This window comes from Chionomys nivalis, chromosome 17 (assembly GCF_950005125.1).
Source record: "Chionomys nivalis chromosome 17, mChiNiv1.1, whole genome shotgun sequence".
NCBI lineage: Eukaryota > Metazoa > Chordata > Mammalia > Rodentia > Cricetidae > Chionomys > Chionomys nivalis.
Genome location: NC_080102.1, coordinates 50,884,473 through 50,897,239, shown reverse-complemented (window position 1 = coordinate 50,897,239; position 12,767 = coordinate 50,884,473). Strand labels below are relative to the sequence as shown.

The following is a 12,767-nucleotide window of genomic DNA, read 5'->3' as shown; positions in this document are numbered from 1 at the left end:
CCAGACTTCATATTTTTTTCCAGATAACTAGTTACAGGACCTTTAAGGACTAAAATGGAAATGATTATTTGTGTGTTGTTGCCTGTTTTTTCCTGGGGAGGCAGGAACAACTGTCTATTCACCCCAGATACAGCACTAGCTGCAGGGCAAAGGGAAGATTTCACCAAAGTCTAGCTCGACCAGCCAGTGAGGTTTTAGCCTTAGCGATACAAAGGCAGCTCTATAGTAAGGGACAACTCACTAAAGCCGAATCCTGAAGCTCCTTGCACAAGCTTCTGGCTACTCTGCCCGTCTTCTGTCCCTAGAAGATGCGCATTGTTTATGTAATCATGAAGACAGGCTTCCCCGGTCTTGAGGCTTCACTTTTGTAAACTTCTGGACTCAGTGTCTTCTTCTCTCAAGAAGGGAGTTTCACTTCAGAGCATGGCATATGTAAGAAACCAGGGAATTTTAAATGCTCCATTTCAGACCTGTTAGGTGTCTCCAGTGGACTTTGAGTGATGTCAGAGAAGCACAAAGGAGTGAATGAACCCCACGCTCCTCTGGTCTATTGTGTACTGCAATTCCTCATAGAAGAGGAAAGTGAACAGTTTGTAATACATTAAATTGGGAAAAGGTGATTCTGAGGCCTTCCTATTTTCCATGCTTCTCTTTGGTGTGTCTATTCTTGGTTTGTTTATTATCCAAGAAAAAAAAGATGCAGAGAAAAGACAATTAGAGGCATATTGAATGTAGCAAATGAGAAGCAGGATTTGTAAGAAGGGAACTGTGAGAACCAAGCTAAGCATGCATATTCTGAATTAAAGATTCTTAAAGATTAGGAGGAGACAGATTGTCTACTATTATAAAACAAGACACTCAGAAAAGAGCAATGCTGTTTTTAAAGAGGAAATGAAGGTTACGCTCAGTATTGAGCAGGGTAAATGTGCCATGGCGTTGGTGAGGAAGGAAATGGCATGCGTGGGCATCCTAGGTGGGGTAGGCAGAGTACTTTCCAGGGAAAGACATTATAACTGTCTCATCCACTGATCTCTGTCTTTGTCATTTACTGACCCCCATAGGCAGCACGGAAAATGTCCTTAAACATGCCCCCACTTAAGATCAGTGTGCTGTTCTGTAATCTTTGGGTTCTTTACTGATTCATATGGTTTTACAACTTTCATAGTGTTATAAATGCTCTTAGAAGTTTTGTTTAATCATTTCTTCACATAAAGAAAAAGTTTCTCCCTTTTGCCTTCACAAATGTTATCTTACTAATGTCACATAAAAATGGACGTCTGTAGAGGGCCGGTTCTGCATCACTGAGGTGGACAGCAATAGATGTATTTTAGGGCTGTTGTGTTAGTACTAGCTAGCATGCATACTAATTCTCCCAATGTCAATATGCTTCGTACAACTGTCAGGAAGGATAACATTCTGGATTAAACAAGTTTATAAACATCTGGAGAAGCAAAGGCTTTCATGTGTTAGATCAAAGCAACCTCCATCTCCTCATTTGATTTTGTTCAGCAGTTTATGGTTTTAAAACTAGTCAAAAAGTCTCCATCATTGAGCCGTTGATTTTCTATCATCTGTACAAATAATTTTATTCCATAATTCCATGCAGCGATTTTGTAAAAAGAAGATTATTCCTGTTCTAGAGTTAATTCTTATCAGTATAGGCTGCATTCTCCCGGAATAGGAAGCTTCAGGTCACCTGAAGGCCTGGAGTGGCTCCGTTTTATCACACGCAAACTGTGCATTTCCTTCAAATGGCCTCTTTTGTTTTTAATAGAAATTTTTATTCAACTCATTTGTAAACAACATTGATTTGGAATACTTGATGCTTAGTTGCTATTGCTGTGTAGGAAGCAGCTTGTGTTCTTGTGATTATGAACCAATCTTCTTCTATTAGAGGAGAGGAAGGGAATTGAGATGAAGGAGAAGACAGTAGAGGCAAGTGGTGGGTGTGATCAAAGTATGCTGTAGACATGGATGAGAAATGACCATGGCCACCATGATCCTGAATGAGAAATACTCAAGTTTTGAAAGACTGTAGGAGATACAGGTGACTTTTAAGAAGATATCGACAAGAATACAAGAGAGGAGCTTTATGGCATTAATACAATTCCAAGGGGATAATCAGATTTCAGTGTCTTCAAAGTTGAGAGAAAAGAACAGATCTTTCTGTGGCACTAGAGGAAACAATCGCTGTTTTGTGGGTTTCTGTGAGATGGACTACTTTGTGCAGTTTTCCCAGTTCAGAACGCAGTGTGGTTTGGATGAAGAAGGGAGTAACGTTTCACTATTGTTTATGGTGTCTCTGCCTCTTTCCAATGAAAACACAATTCTTCGCATAGCATCTTCTCTTTTACTTTAGAGAAATTCCCACATGGCATTCATCAGACGTGATAAAATGCTGCAGTTACTCTTCCTCAGAACTTGGGGGGGGGGGGGAACAGATCTGTATTTGTTCAGAACTCAAAAGAAAGAGTTTTATTTTAAGTCCATCCAAAGCATAAATTACTTTGCAAATCTTTGGTTCTGTAGTTTTTGTACTTTAGAGGAGTGTGTGTGTGTGTGTGTGTGTGTGTGTGTGTGTGCAGGAGCTCGCACATGCGTATCTGTGTGTATAGGCAAATTTGGAGCCTTTAGAGAAGTAAAAGAATTCCTAAGGCAGCTCACAGCCATCTGTAGTCTTGGGGCATCCAGTGCCCATTTCTGGCCTCTGCAGGCACTGCACACATGTAGTGCACAAGCATATATGAAGTCAAAACACCCTTACACGTAAAATGAAGTGAAAAAAAAAGCACAAAAAACCATGATGACAAGTTGTGTAATACAATATTTGAAAAAAGAGTATTGATTAAAACTGGGTGTTTCATAATGTAGGAAACGAAGGATTTAAAGACAAAAGAGTGGTATTGCCATTTCTTGAACAAATAAGAAATATACTTAAAATTATGTTTATTAATTTTACTTTTATAAAAATAAAAATTTTCTTATGAAATACGTTTATAAAATTGGTTTACATTTAGAGTGTGTTTAGTGATGGTTTGGATTAACTAATCATAGTCTAGATAACTCTAGTAAATTAAGATAAGGTGGAAGAAAAAAAGTAGGGAATGAACAGAAAACTTCTGTTTTCTGAAGAGTGGCTTTTTGGTTCATGCCGTGTGAGTCGGCATTCCAGACTAAAATGAAGTCTCACGTTCAGTATCTTTTCTCCTGTTGCAATTGTTTTGTAAAGGAGCTGATTATTCTCAAAAATACCTGTAATATTCTGCATGATTGAACAGTCTTAATTGCTGAGCCATCCCTCCAACCTCTTTAATTATATGTGTGTGTATGTGCATGCATGTGTGTGTATACACATGTTATGAATATATAGAGAATAGAATTTCCAACATTATCACAGTCTATTACACATTTCTAAATGAATCAAATGTCCACTCCTCTTTTAAAAGTCTCTTTTACTGTATAAGTTGGAGGGCTGACAATAGACACTCCTTCCATACTGATGCAATAAGAGTTGTCTAGAACCCGTGTCTACCTTGCTTGACTTTTCCCTGGTCCATCTATCATGCTGAAGTTATCAGTAGCATCTCTGAGAACTCATAAAGAAGAATGGCAAAAGAGAAATCTAATATATCTAATATTTCATAAAGATTCATATGGGTAATAGAACTATGTTGGACAATCCAGACTCCTCCTCTTGTGCGGATCTTATGGGGAGTTTATAGGAATGGTGTTTTAGCCTCTCTTCCCAAAGGGAAGAAACTGGTATAAGGGCAGTATTCTGTGACAAAGCCCAAGCTGTCTACCACACTGCACTGGACTCATGCCTGGAGTTATATATTCAAAGATTTTGCTGTCTCTATCGGGTGACTACTAGTACGGAGATGTGCAAAATACAGAAATAATGTATGAAGAAAACAAAGCTGCTTTCTCAGTTGGCTCACAATGCTGAGTGATCATGGGGACATTTTGTTTTTATGGAGAAAGATCAGATCTTAGTGTAAAAGTGTGATAATACATATGTACAAGATGGTGACCCTATGTACAAACCAGATTCAGGTTTGGGCATGACATTCAGCTAGTTAAAGACAGTCTTTATGTTTAGTTTATGGTTAGTACAGTTTAGATAGTCAGTACTTTTGTGGAAGGAATGGCTGCTTTATAATACCAGTATGAATTAATTTATATTGGTAAATTTCGAATTCTCAATAACTGGAAATACCGGGTCATTGGGTAACAAAAATGTTGAAGCAATAGGGTTTTTCTTACTTTATTTTGTATTTTTGGAGATAAGATAATAAAAATACATTATACATTGAGTGTATCTGTATATCTTCTGTAGTGCTCAGCTTCTTGTGGTAAAGGTATAAAGTACCGGGAGGTCCTTTGCATTGATCAACTTCAAAGAAAATTAGAAGAAAAACATTGCAGTCATCTGCAGAAACCTCGAACTCACAAAGCTTGTAGATCGGGACGGTGCCCTTCATGGAAAGCCAATAGATGGAAAGAGGTATGTGGCATTTTCAACTATCATATGTTCTATCTATATCTATCTATCTATCTATCTATCTATCTATCTATCTATCTATCTATCTATCTATCTTCTGTCTTTCATCTATCTACTACCTATCTATCGTCTATCTATCATCTATCTATGATCTATCTATTGTCTATCTTTCATCTTTCATCTATCTTCTGTCTTTCATCTATCATCTATCTATCTATCTATCTATCTATCTATCTATCTATCTATCCATCCATCTATCTCCTATCTTCATTCCTTCTTCTTTTCCATCTATACATCATTTCTAGATATCTATATTTACATTTTAAAAGTCTGAATTCAGCATTTGTAATGACATTGAGTGTTTGACTTCTTTACAGCATCTTTTATTACAGAATGCTCTGCACTGTGCTCAATACTATATAGCATTGTTGCACTCGCCTAAGTCTATTCATAAAATAATTTAGTTTCTCGATTTTATTTTGAGGTTACATTTTTACAGAAACTCTGCTAGTGAACATGGGGCTCATGGCCACTGGCATCATCTTGGTTATCTAACAACAAAGTGTATCCAGTGATGTATTAATAATGACCTTGTTTCTATCTCGGAATCTTGGAATTGAGTTAAGATAACACTCAGTATCATACTTGGGACCTGACACATTGAGGAATCTGCTCAAGGTGGGATCACAAGCAAAGCTGGGATTCCCTAAACACAAATGACAAAATGTCTTGTTTCTAGGAGGTCATATGAATGCTGGGGTGGTGAGTTCATTTGTTTGTTTTAATGAGTCGAGTACTTAAATTGCCTCTAAAGCCACACATCTGGAAAGCAGACACAAATGGTCTTGTATTTCAATGTTTGTCACTGTTAAGCAGCAGTAATTAGCATACACCACTAAATACACTAGCATCATTATCAGATAACAAAGGAAATGCACTCCTTTCTAAGTCATTTGAACTAATCTGGCCAGCGGTTTTCCAAATGAGTCTTTGTAGCTGAGGTCTCATTCAAGGTGGCAATAAAAACGATTGTTATTTTACAATTATATTATTTTATAATAATTATATTAAAGCAATGCTGTAGTTTATGCAGTTGGAACAGAGAAGCAACCAGTGATTATCTTGTGTATCTCTCTGGAAGTATACATGTGTAGGACACATTACTCTTTGTAGTGTAAGGATAGCCTGAAATTATTGGCTTCATAAGAGTATTTTTATTGAATAAAATCGAACAGTAAGAGCCACACAAGTGGGCATTTGTTTCTGGCAGAGACTTGGGGATGGTGTAGGTGAATGGAGCTAATTTCAATTAAAAGGAAAACAATGTAAAAAGAAGGCAGATTCTGTACAGATCATCTGTGTCTTTATTGGTGTTAACATCCGTCCTTGCTGTTGACGCCTATTCCTTTAGGAAAGCTTGCATCATTTCATTTTTAGCATAAGTCAAGCCAACTTGGAAAGATGATGTATTTGCTATTGTGTGGCGGATAGTCAAAGGCCATAAAAGATTCCCCATGATGCAATCATGAACAGATGTAGCAGAGAAAATCATTCTCCTACTTCACAGCCACACCCCTTGGTCCTACTTGAGCTCAACTTGAGAGTTGTTCACTGTGTATTGGAAATATCTGTGGATTTGGTTGTCCAAATTTTGTTGTGCCTTTTAGTGTTTCGTCCTCTTTAGGAGAGCTAATCTGCTCTTTTTCTGCACGGAGACATCTTGGTCCAAAGGTGTATACTAGTCCTCCACATGTAACAAAACCACAATGTGACAAGGATAATCAGTGAAGAGATGGTAAATCCTTTGATAACCAAGTCACCATGTTCAAAATAAAAGAAATTTGGCCACATGTGAAGTAAGGTGCTTGGTAAACAGCATATCCATTGTCTTTGAGAAAGCCAATATAGTAGCCTGAGATGGTGCTACAGAAGTAAGCATGGGGCAGGGTTCAGACTTACATGTTAAAGACAATAGGAAGTCATACAAGATATTAAGAGACACTCATATTTTAGCTCATACTATAAGAATGTAGATGATGGTCACCGTATACCTAGGAAAGCCATTGTAGATCTGAGAAAAAATGGTGATGGAACCCTGAGTTTACTTATTCATCTCCTCTTGATCAGGGCCAACATGCTGGGCAATTTAGAGAGCTATTAAAAGGGTCTCATTCTATTCCATTCAAGCCCCTGAACAAGGTGGTTGTGATAAAGATTCAGTAGCTACTTGTTAGACAGAAAAATTGAGAGAGCCTACTGAGTGACAGACACACTGTGGGAAGAAAGTAAAAGAGACAAGCAAATTCAATATTTCTATTCTGAGTCACTTTGTACATAATCTGTAAGACTAAGGTAGGATCTTTAAAAAGTTTAATTTATTCAATTAGACAAAATTTGATGTAGAAAAGAATACTGGGGAGTAAATTCTTTTATGGCATCTCTGGGCATATTCATTTTAGGGAAGATGTCCATGTTAAGGATATAATATTCTATATTCTAATATAGCTATTTAAAGCCTCCATGAATTTTTTTCTAAGCATACACTATGATCAAAAGACAAAACCAAACAAACTCTGTGTTTTCTTGACTTAAAGGAAATATTATTTGTTTGGTAGAACTTCTTGCTTAGAAGTGTTTTGTAAACTAAGTTTTTCCAAGAATTCTCTTTCAAGATTACAGTAAGGATCTTACCCAAATACAGTTTATATTTCTAAGATTGTCAGTATGTTTTTATAACTACAAAACAGGACTACTTTTTAGGCTAGTCATTTTTTGTAATATGTTCAGATGAGCCAGACTACATCTTGATATGTCTGTCTACTCAGTATTATGCATGCTGCAAAGCATACATGGTTACCTCCATATCAAGAGCCAGATGACTTTCTGGTGAACACATTCAGCGAGTTGGCAGAATTCAATAGCCTATGTATAGCCTGTGGGTCAACGTAAATGGAAGGAATATGCACGGTATTCAGAAGTGAGAAGACAGAATGTGTCTTTGGAGTTTGACTTGGCAGCCACTCAGGTGAAAAGACGCTGTGGTCTGTGAGAGTGATCTGAGCCACTGGTTAAGTTCAGATCTTAGCGTTGGTGGGATTTAAATATTTTCTTATTAGAAAACATATCTTGAAGTAGAACATATGGGGTTAGATGTCATGGGGTGCTTGAAATTTCAAAACAGGGAGCTTGAAAAACACTAGATATTTCTTTCTTATAGTATCTCTGTTGAGAATACCGATGAGTCTCCAAACACTACTCTATGTGACCACAAATTCTTTCTGGAATAACAGGGGACAAAGACAACCAAAAGCACGATTAATAAATATCTTTCAACCTTCTTCGTGTTTTGCTAATATTGACTTGAAGTTCTCTGTTATTGTCAGTATCTGCTTTTAGATATAGCTGGATCTGGGAACACCTGACATCCCAGAGCTGAAAACTGGCCGAGTCTCCATTGCTAGGAGGCAAGTCAGTGAGGGCTCAAGAGAGAGAATGAGCATAGCTTCAATGGTCCTTCATCAAGCTGAGAGTTTCTGTTCCCCCCAAATTCATATGTTAAAATCCTGCCCCTACAAGTAATGTTGTTGGATGTAAGGACTTTGGGAAGTGAGTCATAAGGGTAGAGTTCCTGTACTTGATATTATCTTCCATGTGAAAGGGGCCTTAGAAAGCTCCTTGTCTATTTTACAGACATCAAATATCCCGGTGCTTTCATTATGAGCTTTCCACCTGTGAGATATAAATATCTGTTATCTGGGAGCCTCCCATAGGTCATATGAATCACAGCTCAGATGAGGAGGGAAAGTGGCAGGTGATGATGATGTTACCGTAATAAGTACCAAAGTGAGGGTTTGGATTTGGTACTGGGTACCAGTGCAGGGCAGGGGGAGCCTGGAGGCATGCATAGTAAAGGTTGCACTGCTGCGTCTAAGGTAGGGCAATTCCAGTGAACACTGGGGAAGAAGAGCAGAGAGAAGACGTGAGAACTCCAGGCTTAGAGAATCTCTGAGCGACTGAATGAAGCGTTTGTAGAAATACGAACAGTAACAAATGCTCATTAATAGTGCTAAGAAAAATGAGGACTGAAGGACCAAGACAAGGTTGTCTAAATTTATCATTTATTCAAGCTTTTCCAGAATGCTGCTCATAAAAATATAATCAAGATTCAAGAGCTTAGCAAATATTTAGACCTCCAACAGGTTCAAATTATAGTGGGTGTTGCACATAAAAATATCAATATAACAAAACTCTTAGAAATTATTGTTTAGTGGAAAATAATTAGCATAATAATAGAATTTAAGTCTCATTTAGAACAATATGATAGCCTTGTGTAGACATTAAGTATGATTAACTCAGCCAAGGGTTGCCACACTGGGATGCCATCTAGTATACCCTAATTCAGTTGACAATTTCCAGAAAACTTGAAGTACTTTGTGAATAACAGCTTTAAAAAAAAAACTATGTATTTAAATAGACTCTCTAGATAAGGAAATGGTAAACACACTCATCTTAGGGATTTTCTCTCTAATGTATGATACAATATCGGGACAGGTTCACCACAAATAAGAAAATGTGCAATGTTCTATTTTGCTGTTGATATGTGATTCGGTGTTTGTTAGCTACATTGTTCAGATCCTCTGGGATCCTTTGTAGTGCTCTGTGACCTGTGGCTCGGGGCTGCAGTGGAGGAAGGTGTACTGCAGATTGAGAGGCACCGGTCCAGTGGCTGAAAACATGTGCGATCCAGCTACCCGGCCTCAGCAGCATCAGCAGTGCTGGCACCAGGACTGCAGGAGGTACCAGTGGATAACTGGAGCCTGGCTAGATGTGAGTGTTAGCATGAGCTTGGTCTTTTCTGTTGCTTCTTAATTTTTAAAAACTTTATTTATCATCGTGTGTGCGTGTGTGTGTGTGTGTATATGAATGTGTGTGTGTACGATGTGAGGATATGTAAAAGCTGCTGCATGTTTGTTTTGGCACATGTGTGGGGGTCAGAGGACCTTGTGTGGATTCTTAGTGTTAAATTCAAGTTGCCAAGCTTCTTACACTCAATTACTTTATCTTCTGAGCCATCTGTTTTGCTCTCCCTTCCTCTTCTCCCCTCCCCTCCTTTCTCCTCTCCTCCCCTTTTTTGTCCTCTCTCCTCCCCTTTCCTGTCCTCTCCTCTCCTCTCCCCTCCCCTCCCCTCTCCTCTCCTCTCTTTCTCCCTCCTCTTCCCTTTCATTTTCTGTCCTGTCTTCCCCTACCCACTTATTTTGAGGCAGAGGCTCCAGTAGCCTTGGCTGCCCTGGAACTCCTGCTCCCCCCACCTCCGCTCCGGAGTTCTGACATTGCAATTATACACCACTATACCCATGTCTCAACAAGCAAACTTGCAAAGATACTGCACCTAGGAAACGGTTACTGGTTTTTCTCATCATATTTCCAGTGTTCAAAATCCTGTAAGAAAAAGGAGACCTACCGTCTAGTGAAATGCACAGATGAGCAAAACATCCAAGTGAATGAAAGTTTCTGTGACCCTTTAAGGAAACCTCTTTCAATCAAAAAGTGCAGGAACCCTCTCTGCAAGTATATGGTGGTGACGGGAGACTCATCTCAGGTAAGGTGTAGTTATTTTCTTTCCCTTTTGCTGTCCTGAAACACCCCTGACCAAAAAAAAAAAAAAAAAAAAAAAAAAAAACAAAACAAAAAAAAACCTTGTTGATGCGGGATTAGAGCTACACTTATCTTTGGATGCAAAAGAGGGATTTAGAATATTGTAGGTAGTTAACTGCTTTACTAGTAGTGACTAGTTTACTAGTAGTTACTAGTTACCTAGTATCAGGACATGAATTCTTACTTAGTAAGTGGGTCTTAAGTCCAATTAGACAACTGCTGGTTACTTCCAAGATGTGTGGCACTGTCTCACCCTTGAGCATATCTTCCTGGTTGTTCTTATGGTTCAAAGACTTTCCCGCAGGATAGGACTTAATTACTCTCTAACACTATGAGATCTTGTCTGTGGGGAAGAAGCTTCCAAGTCAGTTCTAGCTCGATCCCCCCAAATTGTGTGATATCTTTAGCAATAGGGTCTCACCTTTATGGTTAACCAAGGGCATTGGCAGCAGCCTGCATTGTTTGGGTAGAGGTTTCTAGGCTCCCCTGATTGATTAGGTTTCCCATACTTGACAACTTCTTGATACACATTTTAAATTTTGATGTCAATTATCCTTTTGCTATTATGGTTCTTTGGGTTCACATCTATGACCCACATCACTGCCTAGTTTTGGCCAGAAGGATGTACACTTGTATTTTCTTCAAAGTCTTATCATTTTAATTCATCTACTTAGGTCTGATACATTTTGACTATTTTCATTTAAGATATGAAGTCATCACCTACGTCTATAATTGCACGTGGCTGCCCCTGCGAACCCAACATAAGCCAAAGAAGAGATTATTATTCCCCCATTGAGTTCACTTGGCGTCTGTTGAAACTCAGCAAGCCACAATGTTGTGATTGACCTTTTCACAAAATTCTACCCAGCTTTCACAGCAATGTGGCAAAGTGCTCCTAAGAGTCGCAGCAAAGTGTAAGGAACTCAGCCTATCCAAATGCTCCTGTGAAAGAAAGAACACATGGATTTCTGAGTTCTTTGAAGTCTTCAGATTTTATTGTGTGAAAACCCAAGACTGTCAGAATGACATAAGGATGGGATACTCTGTCCAGTAGGCAGAATAGAGTGCTCAAGGATGGAAAGAAAGATTCCTCACAGGCTCCTCAGAGGCAAAATCTAGGCTGAATCTTGCTGTTTTGTATTTTGTGGCATGACTCTGTACAAGTGTCTCTCTGCCTAAGTGTCTCTGCACCTTGGCTTCCCCACCGTGAATGAAGCCGGTCAATTGAGTTAAAGTAGAACCGATATGCATGATACATATGTAGCAGCTGACAGACATTAGGCCTTGGGCGAGTTCCAGGACCCCCGATTTCCTTACCAGTGTGCATTTTTCAGTGTGCAGGTAACTGCGGGTTCACTAACCCACAGAAGATGACATACTGCACCAGGATCCGGTCCTCTAAGAAGCATGCATTCCATCAGCTTCAGCCTGTAGCCTATGCAGAATGTCCCGTGAAACCTTCTCCTCATGTGTACAGATGTGACATTCGAAGCTGTTTGCATGTGGCCACTTGGAAAGTGGGGAAATGGAGCAAGGTCAGTTCAGAATTCTGAACGTAAGGCCCTTTGCGTAAGGCTTTTCAGAGGTGGAATGCCTGGTAATCTGTATTTTAAGTAAATCTTCCAAGTTATTTTCTCCACCATTGTCTAAAAAACCACTGTATTTGATTTTTGTATAAATATCTTATCATTTCTGTGTGTATTCTAACTTTCTCATAAGAAAATAGCAATATTTCTCATTTTAGTCCTTGGAGAACATGTACAGTGGCTTGGACTTTATGTAGGTACTTCAGAAATATCAGCTAAGTGAAGTAGATTTCTCTAATATGTCTATAATACATATTATTTACACTATATTCTATTCATCAACTTAATGGAAATACAATAATATTACTTTGTAAATTCATCATAAGGAAAACCTCTAAGTAGCTGTAATGATGGTAATAAATGAGATTAACGTTTATTAAGTATTTGCAGTGTGCTATGTACACATAGGCAGTTTTAATAAGGCTCATAAAGGAATGTTTACTGAATGTTTGTCGTGTGCTGATGATACAACTGTATGAGATAAATAGCAAGAAACCAGCACCTGAGAAACAACAGCTGCAGGCTCACACTAAAGGATTCTTTTTCCCCACTTCAGTGACTACCCTTCCCCAGAGTATTTTTGTATCTTCCATAGTTCTAACCACGACTGACCCTCACTTTGATCTTAAAGAGTCTAGTCTTGGAGAGGGCAGTATGGGTTTCCTGGCCTTACTTAATACTTGTTATCTATTTTACCTCCGACTTTACTGTGTTGACAGTGCTCAGTCACTTGTGGAAATGGGATAATGGAGAGAAGAGTAGAATGCAGGACTGAAAACGGTTGGCCCAGTGACTTATGTTTAAAGCCTTTAAAGCCAGATGCTCAAAAGAAATGTTATGCCAATGACTGTAAGTAATAGATTCCAAAATCTACCCAGCATCAAGTGCCCCTAAGTTTCAGCTGAAATGATAAACTAGACCTATGCAGCTGTCATGTTCTGCCACACACTACCAGACCTTCAGATCACAGCAATGATTCTGAGGGTCAAGTCCAAGCTGCTTGGGATTTGCTCAGGGTTGAT

At 38.8% G+C, this 12,767-nt stretch overlaps 1 protein-coding gene across 1 annotated transcript in view; it reads left to right on the top strand.

Annotated features, from left to right (window-relative positions):
• The window catches only part of Adamts20 (ADAM metallopeptidase with thrombospondin type 1 motif 20), a 118,177-nt gene that overhangs the window by 90,312 nt on the left and 15,098 nt on the right, over nt 1-12,767 (top strand). The window contains exons 29-33 of the mRNA XM_057791850.1: nt 4,340-4,507; nt 9,158-9,331; nt 9,933-10,103; nt 11,494-11,694; nt 12,465-12,594. Of these exons, the coding sequence (XP_057647833.1) occupies nt 4,340-4,507; nt 9,158-9,331; nt 9,933-10,103; nt 11,494-11,694; nt 12,465-12,594 (844 nt within the window). The remainder of the gene's footprint in view (nt 1-4,339; nt 4,508-9,157; nt 9,332-9,932; nt 10,104-11,493; nt 11,695-12,464; nt 12,595-12,767) is intronic.